At 36.5% G+C, this 22403-nt stretch overlaps 1 protein-coding gene across 2 annotated transcripts in view; it reads left to right on the top strand.

Moving 5' to 3' along the window:
- Positions 1 to 1533: 1533 nt before the first annotated feature.
- Positions 1534 to 22403, top strand: part of CLSTN2 (calsyntenin 2) — a 439150-nt gene continuing 418280 nt past the window's right edge. For both annotated transcript variants that reach the window (XM_072407880.1, XM_072407879.1), the window contains exon 1: positions 1534 to 1798. In XM_072407880.1, the coding sequence (XP_072263981.1) occupies positions 1732 to 1798 (67 nt within the window). In that variant the 5' untranslated portion in view covers positions 1534 to 1731. The remainder of the gene's footprint in view (positions 1799 to 22403) is intronic.

The raw sequence follows: 22403 nt of genomic DNA, 5'->3' as shown, positions 1-22403 counted from the left end.
TGGTTGATTTACTTCACAAAGAGACCACAGTCTAAAAAGCACAGTCTGATCCCTAGCAGCATGCTGTGGAAGAGGCCCCTTAATATCTGTGTGGAATCTTTTCTGCTGCAAGAGTTAAAAGATTGACCTCTGTAGAGAGACCACTGTTTCCACATATCTCTATAGCATAGTAACAGGAGAGATGCTTGTTACCTTTTAAGAACAAGTTCAAATTTACTCACTTAAACACTCACTGCTGCCCTTATATATTGCCCTAGAGATATGTTACTGTGTAGTGCCCTGTAAGGCAGCAGTGCCTGGTGCGATCAAGTGGTAAATGCACCACAACCTCGCTGCAAGTGTGAACCTAACATAAACAACATAATGGAAAACTTATTACTTTTTGTGTTGATGCATCCAGCATATATTTAGTTCATTTAAACTAAAAGTTGGGATTTAATATTATTTAATCAAAAGAGTATACAGTTGTGTACTGACCCTTTTTAATAATTTGCCTTTGTTCACTATAAAATATTGTGGTCAATGTATTGATAATAGAAGATAGCTGAAAGAAGCTTCTAATCTATTCAGCCATTAATAGGAGAAGTAATCTCCATATAAAACACATTTATCCATTGCCCTCCTGAAGCACATTATAAAAAGTCAGGTGCTTCCTATCATTGGTGTGTCATTTCAGGGATATACTGATTAGCCATTTCTTCTTCAAGCTCAATATACCTGGAGCTGGATGTGTCCCACCTTATAGCTAGAGATGGTCAATGAGATGCAGAAATGTAAACTTTCGCGCAAATCACATGCTTTACATGCAGAGTTTGATTGGCTTAATTTCAAGTCAGCACAATTTTTATTAAACTTTGCTTGTGATTCGCAAATTTTTCATCATTTCATTACCCATCTCCACTTTATTGCACATCTTGTTGTGGTTTGATCACAATAGCTGTAAACTGCTAGAAGAATATCTATAGATATATTCCTGATAGAATGTGAGTTTTAATGTACATGGGGAGGGCAATCTGCATTAAAAAGTCACAGAAAAAAAGCCAATATTTAACTTCTACGTTCTGCACTTAAAATCTTAGGCCGCCAAGAAAGAAGCACTTTTGAAAGACTTACAACACAGCTTTTTACATAGCTGCATGAAAAATGTTCTGCCTGCAAGGCTACAGAATTGGCCAATTAAAACAAATCAATGAATCTGACTGTGTTGTTCCCATATTCCAACAGGACAGTGAGTCAATATTTCCTGTCCCCTCTGTAACTCATTCCTTTGTTATGTAAACATCTGTTCTATGTTGCTTTATGTCTCACTATTTACTAACAGACCACACTGTGTAATAGTAGGGGTTAACCACAATGCTAAGGAGGAGTATTTTAAAAACCATTAGGAGTCAACTGGAAGGTAAACCTGAAGTGCCCGGTAGATGGCAGTAGAGAGCCTTAATAGGGGATTTAAATTGCCAGCAGACAGCTCCATAGAAGAAATAGCAGCAGAGCTGAGAATTACTGGGCATCACTAGCAAGGCATTGCAAGGGGGACTGGGAGAGAGAGCAGCGGAGACACTGATCCTCTGTCACTCCCTGCACAGGCACTATATAGCAGAAGCTGAACCAGAAGCAGCACCCTACATTGTGATTTAAGGAGCTCACATCATACCATAGCAGCTTGTGTGTTCTTGCATGATCAGGAGCAGATAATAAGAGAGGAATTGCCTGCACTTTCCTATCAGAAGGATGTCAGTTCAGAGGGTGACAGCTGTTTTCTTCCTGGGTGTTGTCTGCAGTGTCCTCACCACTAAAGGTAAGAAGAGATCAACTGATGACCTCAGCAAGGGCTCTGCCACTTTCTTCAATTCTTCTAGAAGATACCCCTAACCTTTAAGGAGCATGCAGCTTTTCCATTTCATTCTTTAAAAGCAATCCAGCTCCTGCCCAGAATACTTTTTGCATGATTGTAGTAGAGGCTTTCTTGTCAATGTGTTAGTTGGATTGTGAATTGGCTGATGGTGATGTTAGCTTCAAGGAGAACAATTTAAAGTCCTGCAGGGTCCTGTAAAGCTGAAGCTTATTGTTGGTGTGTACTGTGCTGGAGTAGAAATATCACAGGGAGTAGCCACTGTCACTCCAGCTGTTGCTAAACTAAAACTCTCATCATCCTTTGTAAACAGGCAATAAGTTGAACTTTATATACAAGCAAGAATAACATTTTATTTTTGTTCCCATTCCAAGCTACATCAGTAATTGGAATGATTTCAAGCTACTGCTTGCTTTTGGCTTTGTCTGTGCCATGGAGGGATGGTGTGTAGAAAAAAAGTACTGACAATAATTATAGTAACCTTGCCAAGGGTTTGTTATTGTGATACCCAGGAAAGTCAGACCTGTAGGATTACAAGTAAGACAGATCTATTGATTTTAGTACGACTTTGCTTTTTAGAGCCCTGTACAGATGTATTGAAACTAATATAAGTATGTTGTTGGCTTAGGGGAAGGTGTTCTTTGTGCTTCACCTGCAAGTGAGTTGCACCTTTGCAAGGCTGACTGTAGCACTGTCAATGCTTGCAGCTGGATAGCAGCAGTGCCCCAGATGTAGCTGTCTGTCAGGTACTAAATAAAGAAATGCATCATTTGAAGGGTCTGATGTTCCATTTATATGTTAGCGCCTGCTTACACCCCATTGAGTACAGTAGTGACCGTTATTATTATTACATACTGATTGGTCGGGAACACATTGAAGCCTTATCTTAACTCCTGCTTTAGAGCGTAAATAAAAAGTCATTACCTGACTTTTAAAGGATTTTTTTTATATTGATCTCTGATGATTCCTTCACCCAGTTCAGCAAATCCACTTTGTATGTTTATATGGTTTAGAATGTGAAAATATGTTTTAATTTATTCTGAAAGAAAACAGGCCTGCCCCCTGCAATTAATGAGTAAAACATGATTATGCATTTCGGAAGTGTTTCTTTTAAAACTTTGGAGATACTATAGTTCACTTGTTGGTATCTAATTGTACCCCATATACAACATTATGCAAGTATTGTCAATATACTTATGGCAATAATATATTATTCATTTATTTATTTTGTCTGAGAAGACATCAGTAGTCATAGGAAGTTACCTTCTGCATTCTGGGCTATTAAGCTTATTTAACACAGCAGTACAGAGAGCACTGACAATGTGGAAAGTGCAGTAACCCATGTTCCCTAATCAATTTGTTAACTGAAGTCAGTGAAATCTCAGTTTATATTAGCCTGTGTTGCTCTTTGCCGTGATGAATCCCATGATTGCACATTTTCAATGGCTGGTTATCATGTTATTAAATTTGGGCATATTGCGTATAGTATTTATCTATCTCTGTTTTTATTATTTATTAATATAAAATGATGAGTGTTAATTTGTCAGTCAACACTATTGCATACTTTTTTTTTTAGTCCTGAAGACATTTTCTTAATCTTGCATTAAAATACTTTTCTTTATGAATATATTGACTGCTTACAGCTGCGTTGCTTACTAAAGAACATGCTGGCTTATGTGAGTTTTATGTTGTAATAAGAGATGGTACATCTGTGAAATGAGTCACTTGGCTTCATCCATGTGTGACTTGACTGATGGTACTAAGTCTAATTAGATGGAATATTGAAAAAAATGTAGACTACAAAATTGGATAACCTGCAAATAGTTCATAATTGAAGTATAATTGGGATCCGTGCACTAGCATAAACTTGCCTTGATGAACGTTTGTTAAATGCTTGTGTATTCAGCATGGCACTTATTCCTGGCCAAAAACAGCGCTGTAGCTTTTGTTTGTCTATTACTTTGTGGTATTCTCGCCTTGTTTAAAATTCTGTAGAAATATATTCACTATTTAATAGCTTACAACTTTAGTATTGGGAATATGTTTGATAGTTGGCATTCCTCAATCCCTGTGTGAAATAGGACCCAATTGTGGTCCATATTTGGACCTGTGAGTCAAGTATCCTGTTTTGTGTAAATTATTTAATGACACATGAAAGTACAAACTATACTCACTAGTTTTTTATAGCTATAGTTTTTTTTCTTTTAAAACATGTGACAACAAAGAATTTCCCATCTCATTTTCTTTAAGGCTTAAATCTTAGGAAAAACAAAAAACCTTACATATATTAAACTGTTTGATATATTTCAGCATATCATATCTGTGATATATATTAGTGAATCTTCCTTATAGTGGAGAATCCCAACAGCATTGCACAGTGTGATCCCTAGCACTTGAGTGATACATTGCCAGATCCATGCGTTGCCATGTCAGAGGTGGGGGAGTTGGGTTTTATGCTCAATGCAAATTTACAGAATACAGATATTTAAATAAAATAACTATACAGAAGTAATGAGGCTTGCTGTGTTCTAATATCATGTACATTAGCTAACTTTTCATTCTGTATTGCCTTCTTCCCTGTACTTAAATGTTTCAAAAGGAAATGCAGTTTAGTATATTTTTGAAATATATCTGGCTATTTCAACAATGACTCTATAAGGGCTTTTAAACCAACTGTGTAGACACTGGTGTGTCATGCCGACCCTTGAATTTAATGGCCAGTGTAATGGTGCCCCTTATATTGGTGGTCAGTTTAGTTAACCTTTTCCCTTGGTCAACATTGAAGAAATTACAATAGTATATGGTGTATTGCCCCTTATTGTTGGTGTTCAATGGAAAATGACCCATGACATTAAATGTCATGTCAGTAGCAAAATAAGTCATTTAATTGGTGGTTAGTGTAGGAAGAAGATAAAATCTACTATTGCACACTTCTCAAAGAACCCCTAACAACCTCTGGAGGACTCCTATGGATTCCACAAAACCATGGTTGAGAAAGGCTAAACTAGGCAGTAAGTTTTCAACCACGGTCAGTTATGTCTTATTGCCACTAAAGCATTTTTATCAATTCACCGCAGATATATTAAATACTTTGCTTGATTATTCTCAATACACACTATACGTTCCAACACTGTAACACTGATTGTTGTATCACACCATTACTAATTGTAATGCAATATTGTCCCTGGACGGATTCTAATATATATACTGATGAGTTTATAGTTGATTTTTACATTTTTAAAGATCCACTAAATTCCACCCTGATGATGTGGACAGTTGTGACACAATTTACAAGCTCATTTCAAAGTCTGAAAAACTAAAACTTGAAATCCTAGAAACTATGCAAAGAATATCTAGAAAATGATAAAATAAAAGCAGAATACTAAAGTGGGGGGTGTAAGGTACTAGCAGTTACCTTTAAACCTTTAATAGGTTCAGTGTAAATTCTGACTTTCCTAGAAGTTGGGATTTGTATAGACATGACACTTCTCTGTTGGATGCTCAAGTTCCATACTTTATTCAGGCTTACCTACACTCTCCATAACCCAGACGGATTCTTTCAAAGATTGCAAGAGGGCTTTGTATCAACTGTTATCATAATGCTCATAGTAAAAACTTTCTTTTTTTCCTATATCTTTACCTGTAGAATTAGATGTGTTTCTTTAATAAAAGGTAATTTTTTACATATAAATATAAATGTATCCACATTTCAAGATTAATATTCTTAAGAAAGTTTCTAGAATTACATTTTATCAGTAAATAAATTCATTCTTTGCAAATTGAAAAGTGCAGAGCTCAATAACTCATAGCAGCTAGTCAGCAGATACATTTTTTTATTCCCTTGGGCAAAAGCTGATTGTTTTCTATGGGTTACTGCATTGCACTTTGTACACCATGACTGCCTTGACATTTACTCATTAAGGAGGCTGATAGACCTGCTTCCTTTCCAAAAACAATGTCTTCTGGAATTTTTATATATTGGGTTAAAACACAATTTTATTTTGTTGCAGGTGTTATAGTCCTCAGTAATCTGAATGCCCTTGCTTGCCCTATTAATTCACTAACCAGTTCTATATAGGTGTTTGATGCGTGACAGTCCTACAGGTCCCTGGATAACCGACAATATGATTACATTTCCCAAGGACTCGGAGGCACAGTATATGACAATACTTCCAGTACCCTGGAGAGATCCATGTGGCTTCCACTATTTGTACCTGTCACAGGAATGCCCAGGGACTGTCATAAGTGCATATCTTCACTCTCTCCAGCAAAGTTTACTTTAAACCTCTTTCCTGTTGTTACAGAAGAAATAGAAAAAATACACGGGATTGTATGAACTGTCTGGGGCCATTTTCCTTCACAACACTGATTTAGCATGTTCCATTATATCGTCTTGTAAAACCAGTGTATTTCTCAGGACCCTGCACAAATCAAGAACGCCTCTTCACATATAAACAGCATAAGTCTGCTGAGCAATGTTTGTTCTGCTATGGTAATTTCATATCCTCGTCAAATCACATTCTGAATATCAATGTACATTCATCTATTGCCAATGATTACACATTTCCAGCCATGCTGGCAGTAGTATGATCTACAAAGAACATCAAAGAGACCCTGTCACCAAACTATTTATGTCAATCAAAAATTTCCCATAGGATTGTATGTGCATTTGGCACATTTTATTCATGTTGCTTAGCTTTAAGCTCTTGTTTAAACACCTACAAATCCTGGGACTTCTGTTGGATTCCCCCATTTTGCATGTGATAAATGCAGCTAAGAAAAAGAGACGGCTATGATAGACAAAAGACAGGGTGGGTGAGTTAGGGAATGGACTAGTCAAATTTTTAATCAAGCATAATACAAGTAATAAAAATAAATAATCATATTATATGTCTAATTTTTCATGATGGTAGAAGAGCCTCTTTAATTATAAATTAAGCAGTAGAGACTGTATTTACTGTAGCATGTATCATTCTTCTGTGCTACCAAAAAAGTCATATGTATCTATCAGATTTTTAAAAAAATGTTTACAATATTAAAATCTGACATGGGTAGTGAAAGTTTTCTTGGATGGGGGGTATCAGTTATAGGGCTTTTATAGCTATCAGACCTGGAGAGGGGGGAACAACAAGTTAAGCTACACAGTTCCCATCTAGGGGTCCGTTTACTTTATAACCTTTCTTTCTATTCTTCGTAAATAAGTGTTTATGCTAGGGCACTGGGTAGTAGCTGAATAGGATTAGACTAATAATTGTTCTTGCCCAAGAGTCCATTGGTGATTGTGTCTGGCAGTGATCAAACCCCTTAGCAGTTGTGCCGCCTGGACTTGCATTACTTACCACTTAATTACATTTTATTGTTACCAACCTTATTGTAAAACAAAGGTCAAAATTATTTGGCTATGATGATCTGTTTCAAGGTACTGAAACAAAAGAAGTGCTTTTTCGCCCCAGTGAAAGTTGTTTTTTATAATGGAAATTTCATTACCTTTTCAATTATAAATGATAACCAATTGTAAGATCATCCCTTCTGGGAGAAAAGGGTTTGATTTTGTCCTTTAGGGTCAGCATTAAACACGATTTTCTTATGCTCTTGCTCATACCAGTCAGTACGTCAGCTGCCGGTATTGCATTGGAACTTCTAGTTCATGCTTGTGAGCATCTTGCTGGCTTTGAGGTCCCTGTGTAAATATGGGAGTAAAGCAAGCAAAATGTATGACCCTTTTTGCATAAATCTAAATATTTCCCCCTCTGAGCAATTCCCTCCTAAATCTAAGCTTTGTACCATGTGAATATAGTTTTTGGTATATTTGAATTTTTCTTTTATCCAGTAGTCATTATCTGTGATGAATAAAATATTTAATGATTATATTATTATCAAAGGGGATATGGACTTAGTATGCAAATTTTCCTTGGACATCTTTCACTTAATTGGTAAAGGTCCTAGTTCATTATTTCAATAATTCTTTGCTCTATGAGCCCAGCCATTCTAGCACTCTGATTTACATTATTAGGGATTCTCTGCCTTCTTTCATTTCTCTTTACTCTGCTGCATTCCCAGGCCAATAAATGGCTCTCTTGTCATTGCTGGGAACTAGCTAATTAGTGAAGGGGTCATGGCCTCCTATTCACAGTATAGTTTGGCAGCCTCTGGTGAAGGTAATTTACCTATTGCTGTAATCCTCCTGCACTTTGTGTCATCATGTTTATATGTAAGGATTAAGTGTGTGTGACCAGGAATGCTAAATGACTTTAGGGCTAAAAGTGACAAGGGATTCTGAGATTATGGAAAAATGTTTGAACAAGACAAAAAGTGTGATTTGGCAAATACGCTGTATGCTCTTTAATTAAAAAAAGGGATTTTAAAATGACATTTTTCCAAACAATTGTTGATATGTTGCGCTTTAAAAAAAAAACTGTCAAAAAATGAAATGCAATAGTTCTTTAAGAATAGCCATTTTTTTTTGTTTTGTGGTTTACACACTTATCCCAGCTAGATCAATGTATTCATTTTGGAGGATCCAATTTACAGACTTCAGCCTCTTTAACACTGATCTGAATGTTGCTCATGCAGAATTCTCTGCTGTATACCAAACATTTAAACAGCTTATGCTGATGCATACTATAATGGAACTAATATGCAAACCCTGCACATAATTTAGAATATGGCGAGGCAAACACAATGATTAGTAGCAGTGTTTACCCCAGCCATTTTTAGCTGGGTGTAGCACCCGGAACTTTTCTGTGAACAAGCGTCTGTTTTTGGGTGGTTGTTAAGAGTTGGATCACATCGGCTGCCACCTGCCTACAGCTTCTTTCCACCCACATTAAAAACATTCTGGGGAGAATACTGAGTACTTGTAACCAGTAGGCCACCCTAAAAAACCTAAATCAGCAGCTGCCCGGTATGGACTGGCAGCATATGCATGGTTTGCAGTTCACTGGTGTGAACACATACAGTACCTCCCAAATTTCTGACATGAGACAAAGATACATTTTTTAGCACAAAGAACACACTCCTTCTATATACCTCAATTACCACACAGATCCAATATACATTAAACGATTAGTTGAACCCACACCATTTTTTTCAGCTTTTTTCCTGTGGAATAAAGTCGACACTTGTTCAGTTTTGGTCTGTTTACAAATATTTTCACAGAATATGGAAGAATTGCCTGCCAAAGGACCCCTCATAACTTAGAGAATTCAGAATTAGGACAACTTAGAGAATGGAGAAACTTAGGAATTTAGTTCTGAAGGAGGGACAGGAGAAGATCTATGTGAACAGGGTTACAGTCCACACATGCTTACAGAGGTGCAATCATGTATACATCAACATTTTAGATGTATAAAATGTGTACTTTTTATATTGCTTTTCACTGCCTGGATTTTACCACTTCAAAGAAGGTGACAAGTATGATATGTCATTGACTATGATGATCTTTCAGGGTAGTAAAAGAAAAATGTATACAGTAGTTATACAAGCACTATTGGTGTCTGAAAGCTACGTAAAATCTTATCCTAGTGTGCAGAAGGGCAAATGTCTATATGACACAAGGTCAGTAGGATTTATGCCTGATGGGGACCTATAGGTATATCATGAGACACTTTTCTAACATAACTCATGTTACAGCGTATGTGGCTTGCTTTTGGACAAACTTGTAACTTTGCCTTTCAAAAGAATATTGACATTACAAGGACCCTAGCAGTATGAGTGAATCCTATTCCCATCTTAATTAAACTTTTGTTTCTTCTTAATACTTTTGTCCCATTTTCCTAATATTTTCTTCTCATTTTTTCCTTCGCATTTTCAAGTTATGCCTTTTATGATTGAATGCTTGCTTATATGTATATTATTTTTAGTGAGCATGCAAGGGTCATCTATTGGTCCTAGAACTCCATGTCCACAGTCACAGCTGCATCCCCACTTGTGACTTACAATAAATAATTATTAGAAGAAAGTAGTGCTGCCAATTTATCAATCTCATGCTCATTCAGTGACTGGCAGCATCTGCCATTTAGAAGCCAGCAGGACTGAGAACTCACCCCTTGCTGTTTAGAAAATTATTGTATGAAGCTAATAAGAAGACACTAGTACACATGAAAGACCCAGATTATTTAACCAGTTAAGCAACAGGGTTGACCTTTATACAAACTACCCACCTAAAGCCAATATGTTTCTCTGATATTTGTTTTTAATCTAATAATCCCATGATGCAGAAAGAACAGACTTTGTATAAAAGGGTTACAACAATTTTGTGAGCAAGCACCTCATAATGTCCATCCATAGTTTTGATTGTAAGGGTGAGGGATCATTCACTTGTGTTTAGAGAGTTACCAAAGGTTGGTTGCCATTGATCAGGTCTAGATTCACTGCAAATATTGATTTCAACTGGTCTGACTTTTCTGATCTGTAATTAAAGTATTAAAGTCCCAAAACTTAGCACACATTGGTGCAATATTCTTTCCTTTCCCAGTGAAGGTAGTCTAAATTCCACTGGGAATTGATTGATTACTAGTACACATGACTTGACTTGTGTACTTTCGATCAGAATTCACAAACATGTCAAATTGTTCTATGTCTTATTGAGTACCAGTTGCTTACAGTTGGTCAGCTGTTAAATTCACTGATTGTTATATCGGACTAGAAATATATTTGGACCAGTATTAGGTCCTTGGCATACCCCAGGGTCAGAGCACTAAAACAGAACACATGATGTATTTTCATTAAACTATGTAATGATGCATTAGCTTCTAATTAATACATTCATGTTCATGTTTTAAAATCACAGAAGACTTTATTGCATTGATCAGCTGAGTTTACAGTAGGCGTATAAGGTATTGATTTTGTGGCATTTTGAATGCAAAAGTCAATTGTCAAAGATTAGTAATTGGTTTGTTGCGTTTGTAGAAAAAACAAGAATATATATATATATATATATATATTCTTTAGTTAACTTTTTTTTTTTTTGCTTTCTGTGTGTCCCCTTACATACTGTCCTGTGAAAACATTAAGTGTTTTTTTTAGAAACGTCTTTTTGTGCTGACATTCAATGCTTTCTTAAATAAAATACCAGTTTATAATTCATATAGGCTTGCAACAGTTAAATAGTTTAATACAGGAAAAGAATACTGCGGCTAAGTGATCTTTATGATGGTAAATGTAACATTTTGACAAGAACATGACATTGCTTAAATTTCAAATGAAGTTACAATAATTCCTTCACCCTATTGAACCTATGATCTTTCACAAAATACAGTTTAATTTTAATGAAATCAATTTATTAAAATCTCATATAAGCTTAAACATCCTAATGTGATTTGAAAATGTATTTTTGAAATCTGCAGCTTTTTTTTTTTAAAGCAGAACTAAATTAAAAAAAATGTGAGCAGGCAGCCATGTCCCTTCTGCATTAAAACAAATGTACCTGCCTGTTTGCAGTCTTCTGTTCAATGTACATGAACCACATTCTGGTCTGGCCAATCAAGGTGTCCAAAGAGGAATACTGGGTAAAAATGTTGGTGCCGGCGATGGAGTGAGAAGTTGTGAGTTTAGTTCCGCTTTAAGAATATAATCTTGCACTAAAGATTCTTCTGCAGACACTTATTGATGTATAGTGACAATGCTCCATCACTATCTTCAATTTGCCATCCTGCATGTTTCTGTGTGAAATTGACATCCAATGAAGGGTACAAGTGACTGATTGAACCCACATTGGGCCTGATTTATTAAAGCTCTCCAAGACAGGAGAAGATAGACTATCAAGGGAGAACCCAAGTGATCCAACAAACCTGCAATGGATTTCTTAAAATCATTTGCTATTATTTGGGAAATGTTTTCACTCGATTCCAGGTTTGTTTGATCACCTAGGTTATCTCTTGATACTATCTCCTCCAGTCTTGAAGAGCTTGAATAAATAAGGCCCAATATGTAGGCATGTTCTGCTTTTTTGACCAGTAAGAGTGCATGCAAACAAATGGGAACTGGCTGCAAACATGCTTTGTGAGATCAACAGTAGTGTGATGTAAAGATTGAAAAAACAATGTCAAAACAGGTATCTTGACTAAATAAAATGACAATTTAGCAAACAAAATATAATTTAGATGGGTTTTAGATCTTCTTTCAGAAACAATGCTGTTGTTCTGTTTGGCCAATAGGACCATTTTTATACACTGTATGATTTCCTTAGCCTTTCATTACGCAAACAGACTTTAATATCTAATTGTCAGTTGTTGAGTGCATCTCAAGGGGGTAAAACCTCTTGGCTTATGTCATCTTGCATCAGCCTTTTACTTTACCTACCATAAGGTCTAGAAGAGCATTTGTGTTTGTGTTACACAAATTACTGCTAATAAATTAATGGATTCAAACTCACACGTCTTCTACCTGGCATTGGACACATCGTGTGCAGTTACTACAAAACGTGAAATAAAAATGCTATTTTACCTGCTTTATGTAGTCATATACTACATATAAATATTTGTATATATACACATTTCTCCAAGTGTGGTATTCATTGTTAGGTGTTGCTGTAGACTAACAATGACATTTGTTAGCTCCATGTTAAGCACTTAAAATAAATGCATCTAATCTTACATATATGTTGATTTCTTTCCTTTTGTAAGTAAACAAAATATTAGAGCAGCTAGGAAGGAGAAGACATGAGCGCTGTGATAATAATTAGGTCCCATGGGATGGCGTGATGTATCAAGGCTCATATGGTAAATTGGTTATGCTTTCCTCCTGTTTTTCCCCTCCGTGGTTGGCATAGCACTGTGCAGACATATCATGCATTGTACTGTCTGTTACATAGTTACGGGAAGAACTGTCCAAGGTTTCTAATCATGCAGTCTGTGATAAGAAACACATCGTGGGAAGCACACAGAACATGTGATGAGTTGTCAGGCATGGAATGTAATGACAGGAACACATGTTGAGAAAATAACTGTCATGTCCCATCTTGTGTGATAAATATATTTATAAACTCTTTCACTCTGATTGAATGATTTTTTATTACAAGTTTCATTTTTTGGTTTGTGATGAGTCTGAACAGGCCCCTCCTGTATTGCCCTTTATGAAGTAGTTTCCTGTCTTTTAAAAGGTGCTTATTGGTCATTTTTGAAAGCAGAAAATTGACCAGTAAAACTTTATTGGATATAATTTTATGTCTTATCTTTGCTAGGAAGAAGCAGGACTGGCAAAGAGGATTATGGTCAAAGCTGCATTTAGAGTTATAGGTTGCTGCTCAGAGGGGTGGGCCACAGGTTGCCCACAAGGTGCCTTTTGTAGTCTGTCCCTGTGTCTGTAGAACAGATGTCTGGCACCCTCCCCACACTAAGCCACTGGCACAGAAATTGAATCTACCCAGCTTGTGGAATATAGGTGGTGCTTCTTCTGGCCATGGTATTGGATTGAACTGTGTTTCTGCAAGCACCAACGGCAACCCATGCCTCCTAAAGCAGTTCCCGTACCTATACCACCACCTTTATACCCCACCTCTCTTCCTAAACAGCAATGCAAGTTGTGCGTACAGACAATGTTTCTAGAGCACAGCTCAGTCTCGCCGTATCATTTACTAGTTCTAATGATACTTCTTGCCTGTGGTCATCTTTTCCTGCAGAGTCATCAACATTAGGGTAACTAACTACTTCCTAACACAATGCAATAAGACTCTGCGACCATTTAGTGACTCTCCGCTATGGCTGCCGGAGGCTTCATAGCAGAGGTGTGCAGTGTTTCTCCTGAATAAAGTGCCTTAGGGCAGTGTTTGTCAAATACTGTCTGATGTACAGTATGTCAGCTTATGTCAACTAAGAAAATGTTATTGTCTGCATCTTCAACTTGTACATAATGGTTGGCTAATTCTAACTATTTTTAGCAGCATTCTGAAGTAGCAAGTCTAAATCATAAGAAATTACATTTTTATACGTAAGTTAAATGTCTTCTGAACCTGTATATGACTGACTCTATTTTCCTTATAACTGAGCTTCTTCTAACTTCTCTTTATATAAATAAATGTACTGTGTACCAGGCACCTAGGTGTCTCTATTCCCAGATGGGGATATGATTTTTACCATTGTTTGAGATGATTGGCATATCCACTTAGTAAACACCACCATTTTATTGTGTGTGGACCTTTTTTGACACCATCATATTTGATTTCAGACCAGAGTATATGAGCAGATGAGACCACATAGGCAATGGGGATGAGGTTCAAGCTTGATCCCACCAAGGCTTTAACTCAAATCTCAATCATAGTAGAAATCTGTGAACGTGGAATTAGAGTTCCAATTCATACATGTGATTTTTGTCTTTTTTTTTGTACAAATATAATCCTGTAAATTTCTCCAAAAAGCTGCATTCTCTTGCTGACACTTTTTATTCTTAACTTTGAGTGCTATGTAAGAATTGGTAAGTGGTCAGTAGTACAGGTATTTTAATAAGCATTGGAAAGGAGAGTTCAGAACAAAGAACATAGAAACTGTGAAGTTAAAGCACATAGAGTCTGTTGCCCGTCTGCTAGATGACTCACTTTCTGCTTTATGGTTAACACAAAAACTGTATTGTGTTGGGCAGCAATGTAACACCAGAAAAAATAAGTATAGCATGGCACTTAACTGGCAGACAAAAAACAAGTAATACTGCTACTGATGTCAAGTGCTTCTGTAATTAAAGAAGGTAATTTTTTTTAATCATTCACTCATGATATCATTGACATGTGATTTCTAAAGGTACATTGCAGTCAGAATAAAAGATTGTGCTTTTTATATATACAGGTAGCATAGTTCACTTTTAGGTCTTCATCCAAGCATTGCTATAATGCAGCAGGTCATTTAAGTCCCTTAAAAATTGTGGACCCCTGTTTGAAATTGAGAAGAGCTTTTCCCGAACACACCCGCTGTAGATCACACAGCCATGAATTGAAAATAAAACTGCTTTGGTTGTCTGAATGTAACAGGTAAAACAAGAAGCGGAAGGTTTGTCCTTGCACATAGTTAGTGTAGTGTCTGTATGCTGTACTTTATCTATTCAACTCTGTTGGTTGGCTGCCAGATATTGTCCAGACATTGTATTTTAACAGTTTTTACTTCTACAATATGGACTAATTCCCAAAGGGGTTAGTTACTGTGTTATCAGTCTCTATAAAATAATGGCCATAAACATTATATTCTCATTATACAATCCCTATACAGTTTCTTTTTCTAGATTTCCAACATCTATAGTATGATGCAGCATAAACAATCCATTCACAATACATAGGTAGGTAGTTCTAATTCTGATCCTACAATCACATTGCAATATGTGTCGCCAGCTATATATACAGGAAAGTGGCTGATGCAAAGGTCAAAAGCAGGGCTGAAAGCTTTATTTTTATTTATCCTGTTAAATTACTTTGGCTGTCATTTATGTGGCTCTGTCTGATATGTGTGCTATCTCAAGTGTAACCTCAATGCTAAACAGTAAAATGAATTATTTGATGCTCTCTTATGCCGCACAGTTTGTTGACTATAATCCTTAAACTGTACAGAATATGGATGATTGTTCATTATTTTGTGTAGTCGTCCTTTGAAAGTTATTCTTGGTTTAGCATGGAGATATATTGCAGAAAAAATCTAGCAATGTTTCTTTTTAAGAGCTGGCAGTAAAGATCTGTCTGTGATCTAGCTCAGGAAAATGACAGGGAGGAACTAGTGTGGAAAAGTCTGGTATACTGTAAATATGAGATATAAGACACAAATACAAATCTCTGCTTTAGATATAGGCAGAAAAGGATTTTTGTTATATCTGCGCTTCTTGCTGGATGAACCACAATGCCTTGCAAGGATTACTCTGCATTTATTAAGTTGAAACTTACTTGCTAGACATGTTGCTGACTTCAGTTCCAAAAACAATTTTAAGTAAATAGTACGATTTTAACTTAATCTTCTTGCAGAAATCGGCAGCACGGCTTACATATAGGGAGGTGTTATGATTCTAGCGCTGTTTAGTGAACACTACAATATTACAGAAACTGCACTCCAATTTTTTTGGTAAACCCCCTTTGAACAACTTTCCATGCAAACAATTATTACTGGCAAACAAAACCATTGTTGTACTTTCTGTATGGGAGGCAACTTTAAATGCAACCTCTAGATCAGCCTTTTTCAACCTTTTTGGTCATGACCTGATCCTTGTAATAACATTCAGGACATATAAAGCCCCTGCTGAAATCACTTTATCCACAGCTCACAATAGAATAGCATGGTCAGTTAGAAGAATGCCTCCTACATTGCTGACCATGGGAAAGAATGTCATAGTTATGGATGGCCAAAAAGATCCTTGGTGTCAGTTGTAACTGATCTGAGAAGTGCAAACTGCTTGTGGCTCAAGGAAACCCCAGTAACCTCTGGAAGAACCCTATGGGTTCCATGGAATCCTGGTTGAAAAACGGCGCTTCAAAGTTTCAGAAACTTCTCCTGCATTGGAAACAAGGGTTCACAGATCACCAGAATGTTTACAGGATGAAATACTGAAAGGAGGTAGACTATGTCCTTTGTTTCTTTATTTTTGATTGTCCTAGTTTGAACAGAAATGGCCATTGATGGAAGAAGTCAGCAGAGTTAAGAGTTGTATGTACAGCATGACTAGTTAACAAAGGTATTTAAAAAACCTAACTAGTTAACAAAGGTATTTAAAAAACCTAACTAGTTAACAAAGGTATTTAAAAAACCTAACTAGTTAACAAAGGTATTTAAAAAACCTAAGGAGCCATATGGGGGCACAAATTACACCTTTCATACTGTGACATCCTATAATGGAACATGTCTATATAGTGACCACATGCAGCATATATCTGATTAAACTGTGAATAATTTTGATACTGCCATCACCGGGAGTATTTTAAACTTTGAAACAAAAAGCTATCCTAAAGTTGGGTAAAGAGTCCAAAATGAGCAGTTTTTGGGTCATATGCATTAAGGCTCCTTATCCTTCATCTAGAAGAGCTTGGACTATAATTTAACTTAAACTTTTAATACATACTTATAATCTTTGAGGCTGTTGCTCAAGTCATCAATGCATGTTACCAGTTGTTTGTGCTCTCATACAGCGGCTCTAATACAGTGGTCCACGGCTCTGGCCGGTGCACCCACAAGGGGGTCAGAAGAAGGACCCTGCTTTGGGGGCACACTGGCCAGGGCCGCAGACCATGTCTCCTATATGCATCACAGGCTCGGGGGAGAGTGTGGGTTATGTCTCTGGCTCAGACCTGCAATGGGAGAGTGGGCAGGTTCTGGCTTCATGACGTCACTCTGGGGGAAGTTTCTTACCCTTTGAGGGACACACCTTGCCCCCACAGGGTCCGGACTCTACGAAATTTAGTGGTCCATGACATCCAAAAGGTTGAGGATCACTGTCCTAATAAACAGAAATCGGCAGCAACAGACATTCTCCAAACCATCAGATCACATTTCTGTTTAAGTCAATAGCAATGCCAATTACCAATCATGTGCCCTAGTTTTTTTTGTATTGTATTACAATTTTACTGTGTCTATAAACTGAATATAAACTTTATCCCCTCTGAGCAGGATTCACTTCTTTATTTGTTCTGGTGAAATATGTCCCCAAGACACATGGTGAAATTCAGATTTTATATTTTGATCAGGATGATTGATCCCATTGGAAAAATACTTTCAGTGACAATTAAAAAAAGGAATTTTTCTAACTTTGGTAAGATTTGCTATATTTATTTGCTGTATGCCCTGAACAGAAAGTAATAGGGGAATCTCCCTAGTATAGCAGTGCCCGCCGAATATAAATATCCCGCTTAAAGGTTTTTTCCTTCCATGCAATCCAAAACAGGAGGGAAATATGTTGGTCATACATACACTATAATGCTTAGTTACACCAGGTGGATGATTTTTTTTCAATATAAAATGGATTTCAGGTCATCTACTTCCCTAAATGACTGCTGACATCATTTATCAGGAATGATGAATAGACAGACAATAATAATTAATAACATTTTGAAGCAAAAGTATAAACAGATTGGTGTGCTAATGAGTGGAGGCTGTTTACTTAAAATGAACATTCACTGAGCTTAGTAATCAATGTAAAGCTTTGTTTTCTTTGAACATCTAATCATGTGCAAGGACATTAAGAGATGAAAAGTAGTATATTTACCTGCATATGGTTGAATAATTGAACTAAAGTTACAATGTGTTCACTAAGTGAACCTTCTTCTTGCCAGATAGAAATGAACTATTTCTTTAGTAAGCTAACAGCATTATGCCATATGTATTAGGGAATATTTAATTATGTAGTTACAGAGTTTGGTTTAAAAAAAGGCACATTGAGCTTCATTTATAAAACACGGAATCTGGCATTCCCTCAGACATTCCCTCCTGGGAATGTTTTAGTGCCATTGAAACACATGGACCTGAACTGAAACTTTCTATAAGGGTCAGATTCTCTGTTTTTAAATAGAGTCCAATGACCTCAACTAAAAGGAAAAATGAAAAGCATAAAAAGAAAACCTAGAAAAGAATATTCTAGGCAGAAACCTATATACAAAATGGTATGCACAATTGATTCTGAGGAAGAAAAGCAAAATTAGCTCAATGCACAGTTCAACCATTTAAAATGTATATATTAACTATATTCATTGACTACAGTAATCGAAATCTATTTTCAGTGGGTTGATACACCCTTAACTACACCCATTGCACTTTGTATTGGTTTAATGAAGCACAGAGAGGTATAATTTTCATATTTCTGGCCAGTCCACCTATACTTTGTTTTTTTTGTTGAAAACTTAATAAACCCATTGATCTGATCTATAATTCCAGAATGCAGTTACATGAAATATTTGAAATATTAGCAGACTTGGTCGGTGTGCATTCTATTGTCTGTGACCACTGGATGGCAGTTGAGAACAGTCATCACAGCTCCTATGCAGTTTTATAGATCCTGTTTTGTCGTTTCTTTCTAAAAGTAGAACTGTTATCCTGATACAAAAGGTAAAAGCATTGTAAAATCACAATGCTAATATAAAATCTTTTCAAAGTGCCATTTTGTGGTTTATTATACGGTAGTTTGGTAAGTGTTCATTTCCAGACTACTTTTTACATGAAATCAATATGTATAGTGACAAGTGCTAGATGCTAGCTCATGTTGGACAGCTCACTTGAGGATGTTATTAAAGGAAGCATTGAGAAGGTTTTATTTCTTTACTGAATGTCTCCATAGTGATGGATGAGGATGCTTGCGTAGTATGTACTTGTCAGACCAACACTGGGAAATATACAAATCAATAGGCCCTTCAGTTAGATTGCCAAGTGCTATACATGTTGCATGTTTTTCTGTGTGATGGTATAAAATTGAGTTTTGACCTGTAAATTGTATAATGAAGGCTCTATTTCAGATGAAAAAAATGGAGTATTACCATATCATCATGCACCTGCTGGTAATTTACGAAGGTAACCATCAAGTGGTTTAGTAGAACAACCATTGACAGACTAGGAAGAATAATTCACAGATATTCAGTAGAATATCTGTCTGAGGAATGAAGCAATGCAGTTGAAATTTTAAAGTACGGCCATTATTTTTTACCCCCTTGGTAAACAGAAGTTCAGATTGACGGTTGACAACTGCTTTCTACCCAGAAGCATTGAGGAGAAGGTATAAACATACATTTAGAAGTACTGGGGTAAGTGGTTATAGGGTGATTGTTGCTGCCTTGCCGCATGTTGCAAAGGATCCTGGATTGTCTGCTGTCTTTTGGCTTATCTACAGCTGCTTTACAACTGATTGAAAATGTGGTTTGAAATAGTTCTCATTCAAGTATATGAAAAACGTTCAACTGCTGTTCAACAGACCACCTGGAGACCCTGGATGAAGCTTCCAAAATAATGCACGTTCTTCAGACACCTGCAAAAAAGGAATTTCAATTAATCCAGTTGGTTTCAATGATAACCAGAGCTGTGGGGCTCAGGTTGAGAATGGGGAAATATAGAGATACCGCTATTAATAAAAAAAAAAAAAAAAAAGGCTCGTCCAATCATAGCCTTGAGTTTATTATACACATTACAAGCTTAAAACTTATCTTGCTAAAACCTTGCAACACCTACCTAATCTATGTATTCAATGTGTAAACCATCAGTGGGTGCATTCCCTGTATAGTTGTGGCTAGATGTGAGATTTGGTGTACATTGACTATTTTTAGGAGGCCTGGAAAACCAAATTGAGGGTTTGTATGTGTTTATCCAAGTAGATTCAGAATGTGGCCTACTTGTAGCAACCAAAAACACTGTAGTGTGGACTGGCAGATTGGAATTATTAGAAGTTTTAAAAATGGGTATTTACTCATGATGTTTCGACACTGGGGATGGGGAGAGTGCGTGTAAACTAGGAATTTGTATAATCAGACTTTAATATATGTAGTGGCCTTTATTCACTAAAGGAACTGTAATGTATGAGCTGTGACTTTATCCTTGGGATTTAGTAATATTCTACCATTCTTAGCTGCTGATTGCTATTTAGGGAAATCTGTGGCTGAATTACCATGTATTTTTGTCTTGATAATTTATTACTATATACAGTAACATTAACTTAAAGTATTACTGAGATGGTATATTAAAAATAAATCGGAGTATTTGCCAGATGCAAACAAAGATGTAGATGTATTTGACAATTGCAGTACAAATGATGATACAAATGAATTATTTTTTTAAATGGAATCTGGGGGCCTTTCAGGTTTGCAACATATTCAAAAATAAAGTAACTAATCATACTGATTGCCATATATCAGTGTCAGTACCAAACTGTTAGCAATTCCTCACAGCCGTAATTGGAATCTGCAAGTCTGAGCTTGACTGGTAGATGTGGAAAATTACTTTAGGCATTAGAACTGACATGTTGTGCCAATGACATTTATTTTTGCAGGGCTGAGCATTATCACATATACATATATTATACCTTCATACACTATACACAACACTCAAACCACTATTTTTTATGACAAATATTGCAAAAAACCATTTGGACAAGTGTGCATGGGTTTTTGTTCATAACTGAACTGTTTTTCTTCCCATACTAGTCACTGAAAATACAAAAGCAGTTTAATGCAGGTCAGATGGTGGTTAACTGAAAGTCAGAAGGATGTCAGAAGCAACTGTCGATAAACTAGGAAATGCCCCAGGCACCTTGTCAGCGGACATACAGTGGTCCTGTATTACAACACACTACAATATACTTTCATGCATTGTGGTGCAGTTTTGCTGTGCATTAGATAGTCCATTGTGATAACTGTGCAAAGCACGATAGCAGTGAATGGCAATCATTTTTGCAAACTTGCCTACCCATCGTCTCCTGTCTTCTAAAATCCTCACAACTTCCCTACCCCTATCTCCCCTACTATCCCTTCCTATCTCCCCTTCTATTGTGTGAGACTTCCCCCCACCTCCTGGATTGTAAGCTCTTCGGGGCAGGGTCCTCTCCTCCTCCTGTATCACTGTCTGAATCTGTCTGTCATTTTCAACCCCTATTTAATGTACAGCGCTGCATTATATGTTGGTTCTATATAAATCCTGTTTTTTATTATTAATAATAATATTAATAATAAAAATAATACATTTATTAACAGCAAGCCTAAGTTCAAACTGGTCTCAAATGGAAGTGTAATGTGACTGAAAGCACTCATTTCTATCCACAGAGAGCCTATTTTTTATGTGTAATAGTGTTTATAGTGTTAAACTTTTATCAGAATCCTAACATATTAAATTACCATTCATACATACAGGCAATGTGAATGTATGCTGCACAGACATTCCTCCTGCTTAGTGTACCATAACTAGGACTTTCTGAGCCTAGAATAAAATCTCTTCAACTCTAAAATTGTAATTGGGGCTTTTCCTATTCTGGTCTGTATATGTTGCTGAAATGTTAGTAAAATCTTTAAACTCAAAACAGATAAAATTTATTTTGTTACAATACATATATGGCAACTGGTATACCTGCTTGTAATTTTGTACAGCCCCTGCTGTGATCTGGGTACCCCATGCCTGGCAGCATAGCTAGCTCCTGTATTATTTCAGACCTCTCCGCATAGTGCATTGCATTTTAGCTGTACACTTTGATCTAGAACGTGCCCCAAAAGGTATTCGGGCGATAAGTAATATTGACAAATTGGTGATGCCATCGTTTTTAGTGTTAGAGGCAGTGCAAGGGGCAGATATCATGTCAGATTCAGATATTTTTTGCAGAAGTAAAAAAAAATGTATTGGTCTTAATCTTTAGCTAGATTAGAAAGATTTTTATACTTGCAGGGATTCATCTTTTATTTATTTTATTTTCAGAAATGCTGAAGTTTAAGTAATAAGAATAAAGATGTTTGAAGTCCTTAGAAGACTGATTCTCAGGTGTCAGATAATCAAAAAATTGATTTCTTTTTTTCTCATGTTGTTTATATTCTACCTTGGGAATAAAATGTTCTACTCGGGGACACTGCACTTAGCACAAAAAATAGCACCTTTAAAATGGCAATAGATCAGTGAGAAAGTAGACATAGCCCTTG

This window comes from Pyxicephalus adspersus, chromosome 4, assembly GCF_032062135.1.
Source record: "Pyxicephalus adspersus chromosome 4, UCB_Pads_2.0, whole genome shotgun sequence".
In the NCBI taxonomy this organism is placed as follows: Eukaryota; Metazoa; Chordata; class Amphibia; order Anura; family Pyxicephalidae; genus Pyxicephalus; species Pyxicephalus adspersus.
Note: the sequence above shows the minus strand (reverse complement) of the source record. Positions and strands in the feature narration are given on the sequence as shown.